The 23,885-nt window shown below is 50.4% G+C and overlaps 2 protein-coding genes across 4 annotated transcripts in view; both read right to left on the bottom strand.

Annotated features, from left to right (window-relative positions):
* The window catches only part of LOC310635918 (zinc-alpha-2-glycoprotein-like), a 203,616-nt gene that overhangs the window by 149,498 nt on the left and 30,233 nt on the right, over nt 1–23,885 (bottom strand). The window lies entirely within an intron of this gene.
* Nucleotides 1,722–14,362, bottom strand: LOC310635924 (major histocompatibility complex class I-related gene protein-like). 3 transcript variants are annotated; one of them, XM_083355313.1, is made up of 9 exons: nt 14,261–14,362; nt 10,670–10,835; nt 9,396–9,671; nt 8,475–8,759; nt 5,738–5,818; nt 5,259–5,288; nt 4,501–4,533; nt 2,935–2,968; nt 1,722–2,646 (listed from the first exon to the last, which is right to left on the bottom strand). In XM_083355313.1, exons 2-8 carry the CDS (start codon nt 10,791–10,793, stop codon nt 2,949–2,951), a joined length of 849 nt encoding a protein of 282 aa, XP_083211439.1. In that variant the 5' UTR covers nt 10,794–10,835; nt 14,261–14,362; the 3' UTR covers nt 1,722–2,646; nt 2,935–2,948. The 3 variants fall into 3 exon arrangements, with proteins under 3 accessions (XP_083211439.1, XP_083211437.1, XP_083211438.1); XM_083355311.1 differs by having other exon boundaries at nt 10,670–10,945; nt 14,261–14,358; XM_083355312.1 differs by lacking the exons at nt 1,722–2,646; nt 2,935–2,968; nt 4,501–4,533; nt 5,259–5,288; nt 5,738–5,818 and adding an exon at nt 7,590–7,674 and having other exon boundaries at nt 10,670–10,945; nt 14,261–14,358.

Genomic DNA, 23,885 nt, shown 5'->3' on the forward strand with positions numbered 1-23,885 from the left:
CTGACAACCAACCTCCCCAAATCTGTCCCTGAGTATGTCCATTGTCTGGCTACTCAGCGCTGTGGAGTAACTCCAATCCTCCCTGTCTTCTTCCGTCAGACGCTGCTCCCTCCATCAGTGGACCTCTTGGCCGGGTTGTCTGTCCCTGGCTAAGGTCCATGCGGCCCAGGGGCAGGGCTAAACCACCACTCCCCTCCCTGGGCCTGGTCTCCTGCCTCCTGGGGTTCATCCACAGTAGTCACCGGAGGGTCCCAGACCTTGGGTCTCACCGCTGGTTGGGCCTCTTCCAGCCCCACCGCCTCAAGGGTTGCTGCAGCACCAACCGGCTCCTCCTCACCAACCACCGGACCAACCCACTGCATTTCCTCTGCCATGCCTAAGCCCAACAAGAAAAAGGACAGGCAAAGGTGAACAATTGAGAGGAAGATAATGAACGCTGACTTACAGTCATGACCACGTCCGTATGAAGAAGCACACAGCAGTCAGCAGGAACGGGTGACAAACCAAAGTTGCTTTCCTCCAAGGGAAATCAAGTCAGCATTGGCAGCACAATGCTCCCAACACATATAAATAGCCAGCAGGCACACAACCCCACCCCCCTCCTCACAAGCCAACATCTGCCCATGCATCTACAAAGGCATTTTCCCTCCCCTACAGTTCCTTTTCTGCATCTCCACTTGTGTGCAGTGGTCCCTCGTTCCCCTCCCCGGCGTGTTGCTCCTGATCACGTAAGTACCCCAGGTAACCCCCACCCCAAACTCCAAACACCCAACCCCACACCCTGGGCTATTCCCTGCCACCCCCAACAAACCCCGAGCTGCCCTAGCCTCACTGTGATACAACTGCCCAGCGTCAGACCGGTCAGGAAGGCCTAGGCATCCAGCCACGTCAGCCTGGGTCCCAGGAAGCTGCCATCCAGTAGCAGGGAGGCCAGGCATCAACCAACAGCCGACAGGCGCAGCCGGTAAATCCGTCTGTGTATTTGCAGCTGCCAACACGCCAGAGCCCAGGGTACAGGCAGCTGAGGACGAGGAATCCAATGGGTTCAGCAGGCCCAACCAGACGCGCCGTCTGCGCATGTGTGGTGATCAGCTGGGAAGCGGCAGGTAACGGAGCCAGCTGGGAAGTAGTAGGCCCAGTCAGAAAGCCCATCTGCGCAGGCGTGGGCACCTGAAGCAACTGGAAGCCCGGCGACAGACGAAGACCGGGAGGACCCGCAGCAGCAAGGTGGTCGAGCCGGTGATGTTGAGCGGCAGCATCCAGAAGAAGCCTGGAGACTCTGAGGCTTCACTACAATCAGAGCGAAGGTGAGTGATGGGTCGGGTCGCTCCTCCTGCCCCATAATCCCCTCCCCAGGAACCGGGGGTGGGTGGGAGAAACGGGGGTCCCTTCAAAGGGAAAGGCTGCTTCCCCACATTTAAAAAAACATTGTAATATATTTATTCTTTTTAAAAAATCAATATAAGCCTTGTCGTTGCCCCCATAGCTGATGTTTTCTGCCAATTGCAGTTAATAAAATCGTTTTTTTAAAAGTTATCCGTCCATCTCTCTGTCTATTGCTAGGATGTGGAGAGGGATATAAACCGAGGTTCAAAGAGACCGAAATCTCCCCTCCCCCCCCCCAGAAAGTTGGAGGGTCCTTGTAACCAGACCAGCACACAATATTCCAGATGTGGTGGCACCCTTGATTTATACAAAGGCTTTATCACATTAGCCTCTCCGTTTTCAATACATTTTAATGACCTCTGATATCCTGTTTGCCTTCTAAAAAATTTTATGTGATTTGTATTGAACCTTTTCAACAAAAGGCTCTTCTTGGGCAGAAATCCAGAACCTTTTTTTTTCCCTTAGGCGGAGGAGCCTCGCAAGAGCTATGAAAGAAGCGGGCATTGCGAAGGCGGTCTTCACACAACAGGCACAACCGGGTGGTTTGCGCACAAAACGTGGCTGGAGATAATCTGAAGGGGATCATCGCTTCGTGTGCTGGGCAGGGTCAGTCTTGGAGCCCCCTCCCCTCGGGCCATGCCCGGAAGAGATGGAAAGCGAAAGCGCGGTTTTCTCTTTTTCCTTCAGGATCCGCATTTTGGAAGTGGCGAAGTCTGGCGAAACTGCAAAGCCGTGGATGGCTGGAGGGCGATGTGGCTGTGCTGGACGCCCCTCTTACTCTTGGGGGCAGCGCTGGGGGCTTTGGTACAGGGGGGCTGCTGCGGTGAGTTAACGGGTGGGGGGAAGCACGAAAGGGAAGAGGAGCGCTTATTCTGGGTTGGGTCTCTCCCCCACTCCCCAGCTCATTGCCCAGAAGGAAACGCCTTAACCATGGATAAAATTAATCAGCGGAAAGGCTTCAGAGGTTGTGGGGGCTCCATTGGGACTGGAGGTTTTTTAGGAAGAGGTTGGATTTGTCCCAAATGGTAGAGGGTCTCCTGCTTGATCAGCGGGTTGGACTAGTCTAGTCTAGAGCGGATCGCCGCGCATTCATAATTTAAAAAAGGTTGTTGATACTGTGATAAAAGCCATGATGAAAGACCCCAAATATATCCTGGTTCCAGAATTACAGAAGGCTCAGAAGGGACCCTCCTGTTTAATTCAGAAGAAGGTTGATTCCCAATTCTTTCCTCTCTCCTTAGGCTGGGAGTCTCCATCGCGCTGCAAAGAAGAGGGGAAAAAGCATCCAAGGGTTAGTTATATCGAGACAGTCAGCCAGAGAGGTGCCAGAGGATAAGAGTTGGGGGGGCAGGCAGACCCCTCCCCAGAGCCCCAATGCCTCTCCCCCCAAATTCCTTCCCTTCCAATGCTTGAGATGAAGAGGAGAGAGAAGAGGGATTTCCCAAAGTATCTGCACCATCAATTGGTCCTGGGACCTGAAGGCCTTCATCTCCCTTCCTCACTTCCTCCCTTCCTCTCCCCCCATACAGCCCCCACATGTCCACTTACCGGCCAGGGAGCTGCTAAGCGGTCTGGTTGCTCCCTGCATTGGAGAGAAAGACACAGAGTGAGTCTCTGCCTTGTCTGGATTCTCTGAGGATGACAAATCTCTCTCTTCACCATTCAACCTCTGCAGCCTCACAAAACTCTCAGAGGAGACCAAGCTTTTGATTCCTTTATTATTAATCTTCTGTGTCACCCATCTCTCTCTCCAAGTGAATCTAGGCAGCTTCCAGTAAAATTCAATAAAATGCCATGTAGAACATTTAAAACAATAAAAACCAGATTCCCCCACCAGATCACATTGCCATTGCTCCAACAAGAAGATGATATCTGGAGTCTTGGACTGGAGCTTGGACTGAACCACGATGAAGACTTTTCTTCCAACAGGGTCAAACCATAAACCCCTCTGGACAATCTCTGAGAGGAGGAACCCTCCCTCCCACTTCCAGAGTTAGCCAGGTCTCAGCTATGCCAGAAGGGTCTCTAACCACTGGAGATCACTGCATCGTAGGTGGTTTCCCTGTTTCCTCTCAAAGAATTGAGGGCTCTCTCCTCCAAAGGGGGCCAGGCTCCACCAGGCAGACTCTGGGCTGCCTCCCCTGCCTGAATCCAACAGGGAGAGTTTCCCTTCTCCGCCTCAGGAACAAAGCAATGCAAGGAAAGTGGATTTTGTGACCCGCCCAAGCCGGCTTTCATGCCTAAGGTGTGTAGAGATCAAGCCAAGTATAATCTTTCAAAATATAATCTTTTATATATAATCAATCTCTCATGTATAACAGCTATTGTCCATTTATTTTTGCTTGCTTCCTGTATGTGCTCCACTGTGTTCTAAATTGTGCTGACCAAAGAAAATGTTTCTGTTACTTTAAACTGTGTTGTTTCAAGGGAAACCCTAGCTAAGGAATTGCAACACTTCCCTGGTCTCTCCTCTGATCTTAAATCTTTCCCTTCTCGATTCTCTCCTGGGCTTTAAAGTATAACAGCTCTCTACCTGCCTGCAAAATAACAAAATCAATGGGCTAATTGCCAGCTATTATGCTATTGTGTGTTCAAGCTTAGAGATGCAGAAATGCAAGGCCAGGACAGTTGAGGAGGTTCAAAGGAACTTTTTAGAGGCTCAGAAACCTTGTCATGTTTGTTGGTTTATTAAAAAGCAAAAACTGTACTGATTACTCTCTGCTCGCCATCTTCTCTGCTGTCCAAAGGAGAGTGGAGTGCCCAGCATATATTCTTTCATCAAAGAAAATAAGGCCCTGTTCAGAGGCCTCCAGTTCAAGAGTCTCATTGAGATTTCTTTGGAATCTGAGCTGAAAAACCTTACAGGTAGGACTAGAACTCCCCGTCTCCCAGTTAGTCTCACTTGGTGCCATCACCACTAAACCAAACTGACTCTATTTTAATTATTTCACCAGAACCAGACGCAGAGGGAACACAGGGAGGGTGAATTAATGGGGGGAAGAGGAGGGGGCTTTTAAAAACCGGGGGCCTCTCCCTCTTTTACTCTCCCCAGGCGCCCAAAGCCTTGCAAAACGACCGAAGGGCTCAGGGCAGCAGCAGCGCTCCCCGACTTACCCAGGCTGGAACTGCTGGATCCGCTCTCACTTGCTGGAAAAGAAGGAAAGAAAAAAAAAGGGTGAATCTGTCACTTTCTTGGCTTACAGAGGGAGAAACTCAGCTCTCCCTGACTCCAGCTCCCTCCCTCTCTCGCACACACACAATCACAGGCACACACATACCTGGAGAGTTTGAACCCGACTGCTTGGGCTCAAAGGCATAGGAAAGAATTCCTAAAATTTATATGCGCATCAACACAGAGCAATAGTTCAGCAATTCCTGAGCCCCAGGGCAGAGCTGACCTAAAAAGATCCACCTGGCTCCAAAGTCTCTTTTGCTAACCAGTTTGTACTCAGAGAGCCTTGTGATGGGAGACCAAGAGGAGATCCAGTTGGCATTCCCCCAAAGCTGCTTTTCTCTGAAAATGCCCTCCTTTGATCCCTAATTTTCTGGAGCTTCTGACTCTCATTTGACCAAACCTTTCCTTCACGCCCACTTGGGAAACAGGGCAGCTTCTCACTCAGAGGGACCTTCCACCAGCTGGGTCTTCTCCTCTTCTTGAGGTCCCAGATGTTTCTCCTTGAGGACCCCACTTCCAAGAACAGCCTGGCTGGGATGAAAAGGGGACCCATCTTCCCCAGCCTGGTTTTTAGGAGGAAGAGAGCATGCACGTGTGCGTGCACACACATACACACACACACACACTCCTCAACTGATGGTGTGTCTGGTAACTGCTCTAAGTTGGAGATTATATGTTAAGAGGACAAGTCACTCACTTGGTGCTTCTTTGTAGTGATGACGTCCCTCTGCAAAGACAAAAATCAGTGAAAGCTCAAGAGTCCACCAGAGACCATCCAATCTCTCCCTCTGAGGGAGGAATACCACCAGGAGATATTTTGCAGTCACTTTGTCTCACTAATCAAGACAGAAAGATCTTCAAGATACAAAAGTATCTCCTAATTTGCCCCAAGAGAGACCTGCTGCTTCTGAGAGGGATGGAGGGGAATTGGGGGAAGAAGCAGCAGCTGGGAGGGGAGGAAGATTTTCATGCGAATCCTTCTCTGCTGCTCTTCAACCAAAACCTTTGAAAGGGATGGAACTGGGATGCCTCTTCCCAACTCAAAAGAAGACGGGACTGTCCCAACCTCAGACTCAGCTGAATCAAGACTGGAGTCCCAGCAAGAGGCCGAGATCTCAGATGCTTCCCAAGAACCTCCCCATCTTCCTTCCATCACCCAGAAAAGAAGATACTTACTGAAATACCAGATCCCAACAATCACACCCAGCAGGACAATACCAGCCACAACACAGCTGACGATGATCCCCACGTTGGATTCTGGAAGAGAATCGGGAGAAGAATCAAATAATTGAAGGAGAGCCTCACTCATCCCAATTGGGGGAGAGACCTAAAATAGCGAAAGCTGGAAATTCCCAAAATTAAAAACTTCTGTGGGTTCCTCTTTGTGTCCCTCTAAGGGCAGCACGAAGGCTCCTTGCTCACCATCCTTAGAGGACGTGTCCTCCTGATGCTGCCTTCGTCTCTCCCCAGCCCAGCATGAAGGCAGCTGGATTCGTATTTAGCTTTTCCGCTCAAAAGCAGCCCTTTGCCATCTTGTGACCGTCAGCGGCTTACAAAACAAAAACTTCATCAACACAATACTGGTGAACAATACGATAACATTTGTTAAACAAGAGTTTTTGTTCTGTTTAGAGGCTGCCCCAGTTTGTCATAATTTGGGCAGCTCTGTACGTTATGTTTTTTCTTCAGTTTGAGTGTTTGCGTTTTATTATTTAAAGAGTTCATATCACCTAAAATATACCCTTTTATTTCCTTGGTCAGTCCAGAAATAGCAAAAAACGAATATTTTGTGCCTCCAGAACTTCATCATGAAAAATGGAATATGGTGATATTCAAATTCTGGACGGTCCCACAAATGGTAGAAACAAAATAATAGAGTTTGAAGGGACCTTGGAGGTCTTCTAGCCCAACCCCCTCCTCAAGCATTCCAGACAAGTGGCTGTCCAGTCTCTTCTTAGATGCCTCCATTGATGGAGCACCCACAACTTCTGAAGGCAAATTGCTCCACTGGTTAATTGTTCTCAGTGTTAGGAATTTTCTCCTTAATTCCAGCTTGCTTCTCTCCTTGGTTAGTTTCCATCCGTTGCTTCTTGTCCTGCCTTCAGGTGCTTTGGAGAATAGCTTGACTCTCTCTCTTTGGGGCAACCCCTGAGATATTGGGAAGACTGCTATCATGGTGGAACATGGTGGAACTAAGGTAACATACGACATACGACCGACAATCTTTGCTGGCCTGGCGAGTTTCTAGTTGTTTTGGAACTGTTGGTGAGACCGTTAAAAGTCGTTGGCGCTGTTTGAATTTGTTCTACCAGCAGCAAGATCTGACTGCTGGCCCAGTGATGGATTCTACTGCAAATCAGGGCTGTTTCCAGAGGAGGCAGAGGAGGAGAGGACCTGGAGCTTATGGAGCGAAGGAACTGGATGAGGCTGTCGGCAGGCCCAGAGGAAGAGAGAGAGGCTTTTGGAGGAGTTGGTGGCGGCGGCAGTGTGCTCCAGGGGCGAAAAGAAGCAAGGCCTCTTTAAGGAAAGGGTGGAAGAGTCAGGATCAGAAAAAGGAAAGAAGGCAAGGTTGTCAGAATACAAGCTAACTTGAGGGCTAATCCACATGGAGCCCCATTTCCATCTGTCCTGTTTGCCATCGTTCACTCCCTAGAGACTAAAATGGACAATGTGAAATTTGAGCGGGCCCCGAACAAGGACCCTTTGAGAGCTGTATGTAATGAAATTTCATTTTGATGTATGCCGATTGGTGTACATTCAAAGTGACAATAAAGTTATCATCATCATTTGTTGTATGTCACCCCTAGTCCTTCTTTTCATTAGACTAGATATACCTAGTTTTTGCAATTATTCTTCATATGTTTTAGCCTCCAGTCCCCTGATCATCTTTGTTGCTCTTCTCTGCACTCTTTCTAGAGTCTCAACATCTTTTTTTATATCGTGGCAACCAAAACTGGATGCAGTATTCAAAGTAGGGTCTTACCAAAGCATTATAAAGTGGCATTGCTTTGGGAGTCAGGTCTGAGGAGGGGAACTTTAAATTTAATTTTCTCTTGCACAAAACTCAGGACTCCTACTGAAGAGCTATCATGCCATTTGTGAACTGGTGCTTGCTAAAAAGAACAAAAACAAATGAATATTTTATTTTGCCCATGGTATCAGCATAAAAATTAAATTTGAACATTTTTTTTGTATTGTGGTGACAAGCATCGATAAAAGATTTAAACTTGAATTCTGCAATTTTGGAAGTCCAGTGTAAAAAAAGTTGGGGACAATTATGAACATATGCAGAGTTCTTAGAGGGCTTTTTTTCTCGGGTTTTATGCTGAGCCTCAGGAATTTCCATATCGTATCATAAAATAATGTGCAACCTCTTTCTTAGAGCAGCAACACACAAAGACATTTCGGTCTTTAAAGCAGAAAAAGTCTCTGAGGGTAAAAACTCGGATCGATAGTCCCTTTTCTGACTCCTGATGCATCAGTCCAGATACTCTGTGCATTTCCTGAAGTCAGCTGCAGTTCATCAATTTTAATTAAATTTACCCTTAAAAAAGGGACTCTCCTCCTGAGTTTTGTACTTCAGGAATTCTAAAGAAAATAAAATCTTTTTTGGGTGCTCATTATAACTGCTGCTTTTCTGCTGGAGGCAAGTGAAAGAGGCTAAGAGAGGATCTAAGAGGATTTCCTCAGGATCTGCCAGCGCTTGCGATGGGATTCTGGAGCTTCCTTTACATCCCCTGAAGCCACTTCTATGGTCTGGTCCCTGCAGCTTCACCAACCTCAAACACTGCAAAACCCAATGGCTTAAAGGTCAGGTATGGTCACATCTGGACACATCTGGGGGCGAGATTCCTCTCCCGCAACCCTCCAGCCTGCCAAAGAGCCCAGTCCTTCCCTGCCTGCAGCCTCTCACCCTCCAGGGCCACGTCCAGAGGCTCTTGCAGGCCGTCGTGCTCCACGTGGCACCGATAGCGGCCCCTCTCCTTGGGATCGATCTGGATGCTGAGCCAGTAGTGGAAAGTTCCATCTGCGTTGGGGGCCACGGAGCCACGGAAGGTGTCCTGCAGCCATTCCTCCCCGTCCCTCCTCCAGGAGGCATCGATCTCCCTGGGGTAGAAGCCGTCCAGGCGGCAGACGTGCGTCTCCATCCCATCCTCCACCTCCTTTGTCCTGATGCTCACGGTCACCTCTGGGGGCTCTGCAGAAACGGCACCCCTGGAATTAACTCTGAGCCCCTCCAGAGCCTGGAAGGTGGGTGGGAAACTTGGAGGGGCAGGAAAGTCTCCCACTACTTCCCACTCCACACCTGCAGCATCTCCCAGAGTTTTAGGAAATGCTCCAGATCTAGAAAATGCTCAACCACAAGAACTCCTGATTTTGAGTCCTTCCCAGGGACTCAGCCTGAAAAACCTCCAGAGGGAGAGGGAGAGAGGGAGAGAGAGGGAGAGAGAGGGAGAGAGAGGGAGAGAGAGGGAGAGAGGGAGAGAGAGAGAGAGAGAGAGAGAGAGAGAGAGAGAGAGAGAGAGAGAGAGAGAGAGAGAGAACACTGAAGAACCCCAAGTGTTCCTATTGCCTCACTGTGGGCCGTGAAGAGGACACCCCCAGGTGCTTCTCCTGCCTGATCCACCCAGACACCCGCCAGGCAGAGGCTGCGTTTCCTTCTCCATTGAAGGGCAGCCTGGCAAAGGGAACCAAACAAGGCTTCCCACGTCCTGGGGAGGGGCTGGGAGGGGGAGGATTCCCTCCTGGGCAGACCAGGAACCCAAAGGGGATGAATGTGGCCAAGAAATCCGGCCATAAAGGAGGAAAGTCCAACCTGGATCCAGAGGCTCACCTGTCCTCAGCAGCGTCTCCTTCCCGTAGGACAGGTACTTCTCCAGCCACTCAATGCATTCTTCCTCCAGGTAGGATTTCTGTCCCTGATTCAATCCTGGAACAGTGTCCCATTTCCTCTGGGTGATCTGGCCCTGGGGCATGGGAGCCACCCAGGTGAGGGTCTCCTTGTCGAAGGTGAGGAAGGTCCTCCCATCGTAGCCATACTGCCAAAATCCTTTATTGCTCCCGTCAGCCTGGAGCTCACAGCCATACATCAACTGCCATGTGTGAAGGCCTGAAATAGGGACAAGATGATGGTTTGGGGAGTCCTCAAGAGAGACAGAGACCCCCTTCCCTGCAGGGACTTTGACACAGGCACTGACACCCCCATTTCCTCCCTAGCAATCAAGGGAAAGGAAGCCCCCATCACTCCCTGCCCTTCTCCCCTCCCTCGACCTCCCTCCCTCCATTCCCCCCCCCCAGGATGGAGCCCCCGAACCTCCCCCGGAAAAGGGAAGATGGAAAAGCCAGCGGAGGATCCCGAGGGAGACCGAGAAAAGAAGGAGTCCCAGAAGAAACGGAGGGATGGAGCCTCCTCCATCTTTCTTTCTGCCTTTCCTCTCTTGGGGAGACTCTGGGGGGGAAAGGAAGGGATCCCAGAGAGGGAACATTTGCATGAAAATGTGGCTGCAAAGAGGGACTGAGAGTGGCCTCAAAGAGGATCTGGCTGATTTGCAAAACTGCTTGCAAGGATCCTTGTGACCATAAATCTTGGTCTGCATTCACCAATAGTCAGCTGAGATGGATCTGCAGTAGATCCCTCATTTCTATGGGGTGGAAACAGCAGAAGAACAGGGAGCTGCTTCTCCCAGGATCTCCTTAGGATCCACCTGCTTCTTTGGGGGGGGGGGAAGAGACCTGGGATCCCCTCCCTCCCCCACAGCAGGGGGCCCACCAAGGCCAGGACCCCCCAACTTTCATGGGGGGAGGGGGGATTTCGGTCTCTTTGAACCTCAGTTTATATCCATCTCCAGATCCTATCAATATCCAGAGAGATGGAGGGATAACTTTAAAAGAATGTTTTTATTAACTGCAATTGGCAGAACACATCAGCTATGGAGGAAACGACAAGCTTATACTCATTTTTTTAAATAGAATAAACATATTAAAAAAGTTTTTTAAAAAAATGTGGGGAAGCAGCCTTTCCCTTTGAAGGGACCCTCTTCCCCCCCCCACCCCGTTTCCTGGGAAGGGGGTTATGGGGCAGGAGGAGCCACCTGACCCATCACTCACCTTCGCTCTGATTGTAGCGAAGCCTCAGAGTCTCCAGATCTTCTGTGAACGCCTCTTCACTGCCACGTGATATCTGGGTCTCTCTGTCCCAGTACTGGGGGTCCTCCTTGCCCACCTTCTCCATCCAGGAGACTCGAGGCTGCTCCCTCCGGCTGTGCCTGTCATACTGAACAAAGATCTGACCGTCCACGTACCCCACAGAGACAAAATGGGGCAGCCCCTGACTGGGCTCCGACATGGAGTAGTAGAAATACTTCAGGGAGTGTGAGAAGGCGCCTGGAAGGGACCCAGAGGGGCAGAGTTAGGGGGCTCCAGTCAAGGACCCTCATCCTATGCAGGCTCCAGTCTGAGGCTCTGGGGGGAAAGAAGGAGGAGGAGGAGAGCTGGGACAGAGGAGAAATTGGGGGAAGTGTTATGTTTCGGGTTCGGACGAGCAGGAAAGACGCCAGGCAGATGAGTACAGAAGAATAGTTCCTTCATTCATAACTTTAACTGTACTGAGGGTTAGGGGTAGCCATGCAGTCTTTATATACTCTCCCATAGTCTGAACAACCAATCAGATTGAACCCATCATTCCCGCCAAGTTGACTGCAGCCTGGACTGGAAAGGCCCATCTGTGTTGCTGGAGAACCGTTAGCTTTCCAGCGTACACATGATAAGGCCTTCCTAAAAGCTCAATATATAACAGGGAAAAAGGAAGGATGGACGGGAGAAGAGGCAGGAGGTGGAAGGCGGGAGCGACTGAGAGGGAAAGATACAGCTTCTGGGGGCGCTTGAGGGGTTGGAGGGCACACTCCCCCCTTCCATCAAGGCCTTCCACAAAGCTTGGGAGGGGTTTGATCGTGGCTACCCAACTCTTCGCATGATCAGCGACTCTCAACGTAAAGGCCTAAATTAGAGTTTCTCAGACTCAGCCACTTGGACTTCAACTCCCAGAATTCCCTTCACCCGGAAGAAAGCCCTGGGGCCTCTCCACCCTGGCCCCACCCCTTGCCCCCACTGAGGCCGCTTGGGAGTTCCTGCTGCCAACTGTCATGTTTGGGGGGGCTCTGCTGGAATCCTCTCCCCCAAAATCAGCCTCTGTGTGGAGGCTCCTGTCACCTTTAAAGCCCCTCTGGGGAATTCAAGATAAACATACAACATTATTTCAGTTTCTATCATGCAAACTCCCAAACCAGCAGCATCAAAGTTTCTTCAGCCCTTCCTTGGAGGAGAGAATAAATTCACAAGACATAAAACTATGCTAAACGTGACTAACAATGACAAAAGAAAATCACATTAGGTCACCGTTTAGTTTTCATTGTCAAAACACAAACACGGAAGAGACTCTGAGGCTGCCCAATGAACAGAAAAGCAACAGCTTTTAAGTAGATTAAAAGAATAAAAATAAATTAAAAAATGAATAAAATGCTCCTGGAAAATCGATTAAGCTGATGAAAATCCCCCAAGGCCCCTTCTTGGTCTCCATCCCGAAATCTCTTCAGGTCAGAAATTCTTCCGGGGCACCAAAGAGTTTAAAGATCATTTTCAGGATCTTTCATGGATCTTATTTGGGCAGAAACTGGGTCTGCATGGAAATGGGCAGGACCTCCAAAGCCCCCCAGAGAAATAAATGCAGGCAGTCCTCGACTTACGACCATAACTGAGCCCACATTTTTTGCTGCTAAGTGAGACATTTCTTAAGTGAGCTTTGCTCCATTTTATGAATTTTCTTGCCACAGTTGTTAAGTGAATCATTGCAGTTGTTAAATTAATAACCCCGTTGTTAAGTGAATCTGGCTTCTCCATTGACTTTGCTTGTCAGAAGGTCACAAAATGGGATCACTGCAACCGTCATAAATACGAACCAGTTGCCAAGCATACAAATCCTGGTCACGTGACCATGAGGATGCTAAAATGGTGGTAAGTGTGAAAAATGGTGATAAGTCACTTTTTTCAATGATGTTATAACTTTGAACGGCCCTAAATGAATTGTTGTAACTCAAGGACTGCCTGTAGTCCCTCCAGTATGGTCTCCCAGTCCTTCCCAGTCTCCCAAGGCAAAGGCCTCGGCCTCCTTCTGCCTCCTCCTCCCCACAATCCCAGCGGCTTCTCAGAGCTTTTGGGGAGAGGGATCCCCAGATCTACTTCCTGCTCTGGGGAGATTTCAAAGGGATCAGAGCTTTTCTCCGACAGAAGGAGGGGGGATCGGACCCTCCCTGATCCAGAACCCGCTTCTTCCCCTCCTGGGGCTGAGCAGTGAGGGAGTCTGAATCTGCCTGACAAGAGAAACGTTTGAATGTAACGGAGGTTGGGCATCCTCACAATCACGAATCCTCCTCAGGTCAGGAAGGGCTGGTCAGTTTGGGCCTGTCTGTGTCCAAGCAAGCCCTTCAGTTCAGGCTCTCCGTCCATCCAGGGGGGCTTCTCTCCTTCCGCCTCCAGCCCAGACTATATAATTCTTCAGATCCCGAGAGTTTTGGAAATGCCTTTGGAAAAGCTGCTGCCTTGAGAGTTTCTCTGAGGAACAACGAGGGACACCCCAAGACCTCCCATCCGGTTACTAAGGAATAAGAGTAAACTTTAAATCTTTTTGATTCTGCAAACTCTCCCGTGCTGGGGGCTCCTGAAATGGAAGGAGGAGGATTTGGGGTGGAAAAATTCCCGCCTATCCTAGAAAGAAGCTCTGGGGATTTGGGGGTTTAGGGTGGGGTGGGGGGTGGGGATCCAGGGGAAAGTGACTGTTATGTACCGAGCTTATGTACTAACGGTTCTCCAGCAACCGAGACAGGATGTCTCCAGTCCTGTCAGCAGTTAACTTTGGCGGTAATATGGGTTCGATCTGATTGGTTGTTACCAGCTTGTAGGACTGTATACATTGTGGCTCGATACCCCAAGTTCCCAGTACAGTTCCAGCCTTACAATAAAGCAATGATTCTTCTGTACTCAACTGCCTGGCGTCTTTCCTGCTCTTCTGAACTCACGACATAACAGTGACAATCAATCTAGGGGGGATCCTCGGGAAGACAATTCAAGGAGAGCATCTCTCCAGACTCTCCTCCTGCTGCATTCCCAGGACAGCCTTAACCCGAGGGCTCCAGCCTCCTTCTCTGCCAATACACGGAAGCGAGTCCAGAAACGAGCCGGGTCCTCCCAGCACCAGAAGCCACAAAGAGCCACCGAGCCCCGCCAAAGGCAGGAAGGAAGCGACCCAGGCGGAGGGGTTGGGCGAAGGAAGCCAGGAAGTTTGTGAACTGACCCGGTCCTTGCAAAGGCCGCTTTCCCACAACTTTCATTTTCAGGGAGGGAAAGGGTTGCGCTTGGGGGCGCCCAGGTAGACTTGATTGACATCTGGAGGAGCCACCCTTGTCCTGTTCCCAGAGGGGCTCTCCTGGGGGGGAAGAGGGGGGAGGCAGGAAAGTCCCATCCATGCTTTGGGGTCCCTTCTGAGAGGGGCCAGAGGGGGAGCGGACTAGAGAGAGGACCGAATCGGGATTCTCTTCCTGGGAATAATCGTTGGGGAGAGGCGAGAGACAGAGAGAGATTCCCTGGATGGATCCCCACCAGGAGGATAAAGGAGCCGGAGCCTCCGACGCCGCCAAAGGGACTCACCGAGGCAGCTGTTCCGCAGAGCGACCGACAGCCACAGAAGGAGCGACAGAGAGCGCAGCGCCATCCTGGCCGCGATCCTCAATCTGCGATCCGCTCTCCAGGAGTCGCAGCGAGAGAAAGCCGCTCTCCGGGAAATCAACAACGCAACTACCCAGAGCAAAAAAATGTGATTGGTCAATCGTAACCAGTAGGAAAAATGTATGCGCGTGTCGTCACTGTTGCTAGGCAGACGTCCAGGCGCAACCGGCTGGACAGGCGGGGAAAGGAAAGCGAAAGTTCCATCAGGAAATCCCCTTCCAGGCATTCCGCCTCTTGGGGGGAGGGGCAGAAATGGGGGGCTGGGAAAAGCAGGAGGGTTAGCTGGGCCTGGGGGGAGGGGCGCAGGTGAGGGGGAGGGGAGACCCCGCAGAGCCCCTGGAAGTGGGGGAAGGGGATCAAGTGGAGCTGCCAAAGAAGCCAGGGAAGTCTTGGGCTGCATCAAATGATCATGTCGGTTTCTCCTGCACTAGCGAGGCCCACCCTTGGAATGCCGGGTCCACTTCTGGTCCCCACGACTCAAAAAAGATGCTGGGAGCCCAGAAAGAGTCAGAGAGGAGCAACAAAGGCGATAAAGGAAGGTTAAAAGGTATGAGGAACAATTGAGAGAGCGAGGTATGCCCAGCCTATCGCTCAGAAGAATTTGGTGTGTGTGTGTCTGTGTCTCTGTGTGTGCCATAATAACAGTCTATCTTTACTTGAGGGGCTGTCAGAGAGAAAATGGGATTGACCTCTTCTCCAAAGCCCCAGAGGGCAGGAGAGGAAATAAGGGCTGGAGGCTTGTTAACGAGGGACCCAATCTAGAAGGAAAAACTTTCTAACAGTGAGAACAATTAACCAGTGGAATAATTTTCATCCTGGAATTGTGAGGGAAGGTTTCAAGAATAGACTGGAGAACCGTTAGACTGGGATGGTGTTAAATTTCCTGCCTGGATCTGAGGGTTGGACTAGAAGACCTCTGAGGCCCTTCCTAGGCCTATGATTCTCTGTTTAGCTCATGACATCCCAAATGATCTTCGCTCTGGAGAAAAACGCTCAAAGGATCTCGTGGCATCTTCAAGGGAAAGATCTGTCTTTCTAGGGGAAAATGTCAGAGGAATTTTCTTCTCTGGGGAAGCCACGAATCTTTAGGAAGCTTCAAAGTCTTTGGTTTCCCCCACAATAAACTAAGATGGCTGCTCTCTCCCTTGGCGCTTCTTCTGGGGGATCCTTGGACTAGTAAAAGAAGAAATCCTGGTTTCTTGTTAGGATTGGGCAAATTCAGTTGATTTCACATTTCCTATAATGAACATAGTATGAGAAACATTCAATGGTCTTTTCAGGGCTTGAATCATCCGCTTTCTTCTGCAGTCACCTTTCCTCTGAGCATGTACAAAGTGGAAACAAGGCCCTGTCTGTGGGGAAGAGGAGGGGATAACCTGATAGCTCAAGAATATAAACTATAGAACAGAAAAGAACAGTGCTTTTTTGTAAAAGAAAAAGGTGCCGTAACTCACACATGTCATACAACCCACCTTGCCTACCCTACAAGGTTCCATCCAAAAAAGGTGCCGGAACTCCGTTCTGAGCGTTATGTGAGAAAAAAAGCCCTGGAAAAGAATATAAATCTTTGAAAATCTTTCACATCCGGAGAGTCTCAGCAAAGCGGGCGGAAAAATTTCGGGAAACATGGAGGAGCTGGAGATTGGCGCCCCCTGCTGGTTTGTGGCTTTGCAAAGTCTCCTCTCAAGTCTCAAATCCTGTTTAAGCGCCAAACCAGCCAGAAGTTAATCGAACTGTGTAGAATCAAGCCAGCAACAGAACTGATTATATTACTTCCCAGACTGTCTAAGCTCCTCTACTTTGCCGTCTTCCCTGAGAGACTGACAAACTACGGACCTACAGCAGGAAATTCCTGACGATGAGAGGATTAGAAAGGTTTTGCTGTCTTGAACAAAGGTGATCTTGCACCAGAAAGGACAAACGCAATTGGCGGCGTGTAACACTAAAGCTGTGAAAGAAATGTCATAGTAGACTGATTGTGAATAATAAAGAAACTTTCTGTATGAATCTCTGAGCCATCTTTTACTCAGAACGCTTGATCCGAACCTCTCTCCCAAACGTGAGGCTCTCTGTTTCCGCAGAAATAAACAGCTACCGTGACTTATTGGCCACCCGTGGCGGAAAAACAGAACCCAGCTGAGGGTCTGGCTGATAGAGCGATCTTCTGTCTCTCTTTCACTCTTCTGGTTCTGTAATTCTGCTGATGAAGAAGGCCGAGGTCCTTAGAGGGACCTTCCAGTTGCTGGCGGGTCTCTGGAAATTGGCCGTCTGCAGGATGAGCCTGATTTTCAGATAATCTCTTTTCTCTCTGGGTTCACAGCAGGCTTAACCTTGTGCTGCTTTAGCAAACTGGTTAATTTATGATGCAGCATCTTGTGCAAGTAGGATTCACACACAATACACCCAGAAGGAAAAAATTCACCAAGGTTGCAGGTAACCCAATGTGAGAAGGTTACGGAAAGGCACCTCCCGGGTTCATGACTGACACAGTTACATCCACTGTGTGAATTGATCCTTTGTGGGTCTGGAGAATCCCTGGCAAATGAGAGGCTGGGCTGCTTCCTGAGCCAGGATTTTGGAAAGGAGCCAAATGCGAGACAGGCCGAAAGAGCTCTGTAGGGAAAAGTATTCAGACCTGGGTTGATAGAGATGCTCTGAATCAGCCAGGCAGCCTCATCTCTCTAAAAAAAAAACCTGAACAACTGCCCACTGAACTTTTATTCACCTCCTTTTTCTGAATACCAAATACAACATTACATAAACCCCATCAATCTCAAAAAAATAGGATACATAGTGATAATTGGATACGTAGTGAGAACTACTCAGGTGCCTATGAGATCATTACAAAAACAAGATACTAAAAGATATATGTGAAAGCTCTATCCTAGTCTTTCCCAAACCTCCCACATGCCATCCTGTGCGAACCAGGAGAGTGTACTCATCACTGTAATTCACATAGAGGCCGATAAGAAACGTTTGGGAAAGCTGAAGGTTGGGACGCCAAAAACTGGCCGTTCCCACAGAGCTCAGGATAGTCTTTGTCTCTGGGAATCGGAGGAAGGAGAGGCAGCTGCCCTGCCCAAGCATTATGGGGCCTCTTTCTCCAGTCACCCAGACACCACCCCTCTCCAGACCCCTTCCTAAGGATGCCCAGAGTTTATTGATATATTACTCAAATGTGTACAACCATCCTGGGTGCACTACTCTAATGCAATCTACATGGGGCTGCCCTTGAAGACCATCTGGAAGGCTTCAGCTGGTACAAAATGTGGGGATGTGGGCAGTTTTATGTACCACAAGAAAGGCACACATTACACCTTTGCTCCACAAGCTGCATTGATTGCCAGTTTGCTTCTGGGTCCAGTTAAAGGGGCTGTTTTTGACCTTTAAAGCCCTTCTTGAAATGAGTCTCCCCTCTTCCCAATTACATCTGCCCACCCCACCAGCTCTAGCAGAAGAGGTATGTTGTGGGTTAAGGAATAACATGTAGTGGGACCCGGGAGATGGGCCTTTCTTGCAGTGACCGCCATCCTTGATATCCGTCCAGACGTCCCTTAAAATATGGTTGTATGAATAGGCTTGGGGATCTCGTGGAACTGGTGAACTAGCAATGGGACTGCATTCCTTATCACATTAAATCCTTTCTTCTTTCGATTAATAATGATTCATTAAAAATTGCACAATGTTTTTGAAATATTGGGGTAAGATTCAAATTTTAACACAGAAGATTCTCAAAATGAATATAAAAATTAAACCAAAGAGATTTCTTTTAGGCTGAATGGAGAAAGAACTTGGGGAAAAAAAACCTTTGTTGTTATCTATGTTCACAGCAGTGAGAATGGCCAGATTAAGTGCTTTAGTCAAAGAAAAAAAATACATCCAACTTTATTTCTACTTGGAAACTGCTTCTGGATTTTGTGGTTGAGGTAGACAAATACGATACACTGACTTTGGGTTTTGATGATTAGAAAAGGTTTCCACTCATAGAAATGGCTAGTGCATATTAAATATGCAAAAGTAAAAAGTCGAGGCTGTAATATTTTTATTCAACTTTGTTCAAGAGAACACACAATTTTATTAATTGAGAGGTGATAAAGAAAGAACTGCCATTATTTTCATAGCCTGGAAGGAAATATTATCTCCCCCTCCACATTTATCTTTTCAGCTAAGAAGGCACCAAGTGCTTCCATTCTCCTTCCACTTTCCAAAGACCACTGCTGATTAATAAGGGATATAGTTGATTTTAAGATTATATTTTTATTTTATTTTTTGAATTTTCACTTTGGAAGCCATGTAAGTAGAGAACAATGCCATTTTAAGTAGACTCTAGGCAACCTTCCACCATTTTAGGGACTGCAGGGAGGCCATTTTGTAACTCTGCATCGTCTGTCAAAGAGAGGCTCTTTATTCAGGTACTGCTGTTGCCTCCAAGATCAGACACCCCCCCCCCCCGACTTTGGCCTTGAGCTGGTAAGAACTCCAGCCCTGAATCTGAGAGGCGCTTTTCCCTTTGCAAAGGTGCTTCTTTGCCCACCGGAAAATAGGAAACACCACGTAACTCAGGCAAAGCCAAGAGCCTCCATTAAGGGCTGTGAGGAAGAGATGGCAATCTGCCCAGAAAGTGGCCAGGATCTGTGTTATTTTGGGCCAGTCTCTTCAAGGCATCTCCCCAGGAGCACCACAACACAGCAAAGTTGACCGTAAAAATTGTGCTGTAAAACAACTGAAGGTGAGGGGGAAGGTGTTATGTACTGGATCATAGTAATACCAGGTGGGTTGCTGGAGCAGCTAACGGCTTTCCAGCAACCCAGACTACAAGTCTCCAGCACTACAATTGGCTATCCCTAGGCAGCAATGCTTGTTTCAAATCTATTGGCTGCCGCCTAGGGGCTAAACTATATATTGCGGCTAGTTGCAGCCATTTCCCCAGTACAGATCCTGCACAAAATAAAGTATGAGTTTCCCTGTACTCCACTTCCTTGTCTTCATTCCTGTGCGAAAGAACCTGCTATTTAACAGAAGGCGTTACATTTCTGTGTGGAAGTAAAATAGCGGGGTTTTTCTCTCTAACAGTACTTGTTATGTATGCAGGCACCTGCATAGCAACAGCCACCAGGGGGCGTTGGCCTGAACGGTTTTGGCAGGAAACCCAGTTTTGGCGGGAAACCTAGGGTCAACCCCATTGGCTGTCCGCTTACCTGGCTAGGTATTTAAGGAGGCCAGGTAACCCTCATCCCTCAGTATGCTACCCCCCTCCAATAAAGAGCTGAAGACGTACTCCGGCTGGCATCTCTTCCTTGCGTCGGACCCACTACACAATAGTGGCGGCTGGATGGGATTGCTGCCGACAAGGAGCTGAAGTCACTGGGGGAAGCGCTCCGCGAGCTGAAGGGAAAGGCATTTTCCTTCCTTCTTCCCCCCCCTCGACCGCCAGCTGACCGAACCACGCCGATCGCCACATCTGCGACTCAAGACCCGAACCAACACCGCGATGGCAAGAGCCGGACAACCCCGCGAATTCGACACCCGCCAACCCGAGACATGGGCCCGTTACCTGGCTCACGCCGAACTGTACATGCAGTTCAATCAGATCTCAGAGGATGGTGCGAAGGCAGCAGCCCTGCTCTGCATCGGGGGACCAGCACTCCTGGAGATCGCAGCGAACCTGTTCGCCCCGGAGGCCATCAACTCTGTCGCGTACCGGGACCTCGTGGCCAAGCTCAACGCCCATTTCAGGCCCTGGCGTTCCAAAGTGGCCGCAAGGTCACAATTCGAAAAAAGGGACCAGCGCCCCGACGAGTCCAGTGCCGAGTTCCTCGCCGCCCTACAAGAAGCCACCGTCGCCTACAAGTTTTTGAACTTGGAGGAGCGGCTACGGGACCGGTTGATTTATGGCCTACGAGACAGGCGGCTGCAAGAACGCCTGTTCGAGAGAGAGGAGGTTTTGCTCCAGGAAGCCAAAGACGCCATTCTGGCCCATGAAGCAGCCTGTGGGGCCGTCCAAGCAGTCCAGGAGACCCGGGCCAGCAGCCAGGCAGCCAGCGTCCACCGACAGGTCGCCACAGCCGAGGGCAAGCTGAACATCGACCTCATCCAGCGGAAGCCGACCCCCGACCAGCAAGCCAGACGCCCAGACAAACCCAGGCCTCCCAGAAATGCCACCAACCCTCAGAAGTGCACAGGGTGTGGTGGGAACCACGTGCACAGCCTCTGTAAGTTCCGGACGGCCACGTTTCGGGCCTGCAAGAAAACAGACCACATAGCTGTGGTCTGTCATAGCCGCCGCCCCCGAGAGGAGATCCACGAGCTGCAACCAGAGGAATCGCCGTCCGAAGGTACTGGGGCCCCGACCAAAATGCGAATTGGCTATGTTGAGAGCCGGCGGGTCATTAACCACACGGGTAGCCACCAGCTGCTCAAACCCAAAATTAGACTAACAATCCGCTTGCAAGGCGTCCCTTGCAGCATGGAGCTTGACTCTGGATCAGTGGTCTCGATCATTTTGGACGACACCCTTAACTACATAAATAGCTGGAGCAAGCAGCGGATTAAATTACGGCCTACAAATTTACACCTGACCGATTTTCAGAACTCGCCGGTCAAGGTAAAGGGGGAGGCTACCATCTCGGTGGGGTTTAAGGGTCGCGAAGAGCACCTGGAGGTTGTAGTGGTAGAGGGCCGGAAGGCCAGCCTGGTCAGCCTAGACTGGTTTGAGGCCCTGGGAATCACAGTCTCTGGGATCCACCGGATCCAAGTGGACTCCATTGAGGCCGTCTGCAAGGGGTTTGCAGACGTCTTCGACGGGACGCTAGGCAGGTACACAGGGCCCCCCATTTCGTTCAAGCTGAACTCGAACATTTCCCCCATTAGGGTCCAGCCGCAGCGAGTCCCTTTCGCGCTCAAACACAAAATAGAGTGCAAACTAGATAAGCTGGTGGCCCAGGGAATCTTAGAGCCCGTAGATGGGGGGCAATGGGAAACCCCAATCATCACCCCCCTCAAATCCAACAGGGAAATTAGGATCTGCTCCAACTACAAGTGTTCGGTGAACTGCGCCCTAAACCCGCACGTCCCCACGGTCAGCCACTTTCTCGCTTCCCTCCAAAGCAGCGCCATTTTTGCAAGGCTCAATCTTGCGCAGGCGTACCAGCAACTCACGGTAACTAGGGCAACAGCTGACATTCAAACCATAGTAACACACGGGGGAGCGTTCCGGGTAAACAGGCTGCAGTTTGGGGTCAGCATTGCTCCTGGCATTTTCCAGGAAGTTATGGAAAAGACACTCAGGGGCATCCCAGGAGTCTGCCCCTACTTTGATGACATCCTGATTGCCGGAGCATCAGCAGAAGAGCTGGCAGGTAGGCTCAGGGAGGTACTGTCCAGGTTGCACACAGCTGGCCTAAAACTAAAGAGGGAGAAATGCAGCATAGGTGTTCCCTCCACAGAATTCTTGGGATTCAGGGTAGATGCCAAGGGAATCCACCCCACAGAGTCCAAGGTGAGGGCCATCAAACTAGCACCTACACCCAAGAACAAGGCAGAGCTACAGGCATTCCTGGGCCTGCTGAACTTCTACCACACATTCCTCCCACACAAGGCAGCCATTGCAGAGCCACTCCACAGGCTACTGGACAAACAGGCAGCATGGTTCTGGACTCCTGCCCACGACCAAAGCTTCAGGGCTTTACAAGCACTACTGTCGGATAAGTCCACAGTAACCCATTTCATCGAGACAAAGCCCATATGCATCACATGCGATGCATCCCCTTACGGTGTGGGCACAGTACTCAGCCACCTCGAGCCCAATGGGGTGCAAATTCCCATAGCATACTATTCTAGGATGCTGTCTGGAGCAGAAAGAAACTACGCCCAAATAGACAGAGAAGCCCTGGCAATCGTGGCAGGAATCAAAAAATTCCATGATTATCTGTATGGCAGGGAATTCACTGTCTACACGGACCACAAACCACTCCTAGGCCTGTTCACAATGGACAGGCAGACTCCCCAAATCCTGTCCCCCAGAATGCTCCGGTGGTCCATCTTCCTTGCAGCCTACAACTGCAAGCTGGTGCACAAGCCAGGGAAGGAGATGGGCCACGCAGACGGCCTAAGTAGGTTACCCATTGACACCCCCGAACCAGACCCAGCACCAGCAACACAGATCCTAGCCCTGCAGGAGCTACCAGAATGCCCACTCCACGCCAAGGACATTGCCAGCAACACAGCCACTGACAACATCATGAGCAGGGTGCACTCATGGGTTTGCACAGGGTGGCAGGACAAGTCCCTGGGGCCTGAGTTCCAGGCCTACTTCACCAGGTGCAATGAGATCTCCACGCACAGGGGTTGCCTCCTCTGGGGAAGCAGGGTCATCATTCCCACCGCAGTACAGGGCAGTATTGGACTCCTTACACGAGGGACACCCGGGGGTGGTTAGGATGAAGGCTCTGGCCAGAAGCTACCTCTGGTGGCCAGGGCTGGACAAGGACATTGAGGAACGGGTCAAGGCCTGTTACACGTGCCAGAGATCCAGGCCAGAGATGCCACACACACCTGTGCACAGGTGGGAGGCCACACACACACCCTGGTCCCGCATCCACATTGACTATGCAGGGCCATTTCAGGGCCAACTTCTTCTTGGTAGTAGTGGACAGCCACTCCAAGTGGCTGGAGGTAGTCCCTGTTCCCAACATGACCTCTGGGAGGACAATCCAGGTGCTCAGAGCTCTCTTTGCCACACACGGCCTCCCCGACATAATTGTGTCTGATAACGGGCCTCAGTTTACCGCTAATGATTTCCAGGCGTTCTTGAAGGCGAACTGGATTAGGCACACCACCTCTGCGCCCTTCCATCCATCGACCAACGGGCAAGCGGAACGGATGGTAAGGACGACCAAAGACGCACTCCGGCGCATCATTAGCGGGGACTGGCATCACAGACTGGCAAAGTTCCTACTCGCCCAACACACCACACCGTGCGTTGCCACCGGGAAGAGCCCAGCAGAACTGCGGTGGGGACGGCGTCTCATCACCAAGCTGGACCGTTTACACCCAGACCGAGTAGCAGCCGAGGCGGTTAGGCCACCATCACCATCATCATCAGCAGCAGCAGCATCTTCATCGCAATCATCACCAGCACACAGAGTTCTCAATGGGGGGGACCTGGTCTGGGTGAGGAACTACGGGGCAGGGCATCCATGGGTTCCAGGGACAGTGGTGGAGAAAACTGGAGCCCTCTCTTACATCATGGGGGTGGAGGGGGACAGACACATAAGGCGACACATCGACCAGCTCAGAGGAAGGGTCCCTGAGCGCACCACACATGCCCAACAGGAGAGCCACACCCCAGGAGAGGTCAGCCCAACCAGAAACAACACAGAGCAGGAACCAGAGGAGGAGGGCCTTCTGAACCCAGCTCTGTTCAACCCAGCACAAAGGTCAGCCCAACCAGAAACAACACAGAGCAGGAACCAGAGGTGGAGGGCTTTCTGAACCCAGCTCTGTTCAACCCAGCACAAAGGCCCCAAGAACCAGCTGTCCAAGCCCA

This window comes from Vipera ursinii (genome assembly GCF_947247035.1).
Source record: "Vipera ursinii genome assembly, chromosome: 2".
Lineage (NCBI taxonomy): Eukaryota > Metazoa > Chordata > Lepidosauria > Squamata > Viperidae > Vipera > Vipera ursinii.

What these genes read in the sequence shown, in the direction of transcription:
- LOC310635924 (XM_083355311.1), bottom strand. Translation starts at nt 14,324, where the DNA reads ATGGCGCTGCGCTCTCTGTCGCTCCTTCTGTGGCTGTCGGTCGCTCTG. An exon ending in TCTGCGGAACAGCTGCCTCG is followed by an intron (nt 10,946 to 14,260) that starts GTGAGTCCCTTT and finishes GGTCCCTTCCAG; the next exon opens with GCGCCTTCTCACACTCCCTG. An exon ending in TCTGGACGTGGCCCTGGAGG is followed by an intron (nt 5,819 to 8,474) that starts GTGAGAGGCTGC and finishes ATTCTCTTCCAG; the next exon opens with AATCCAACGTGGGGATCATC.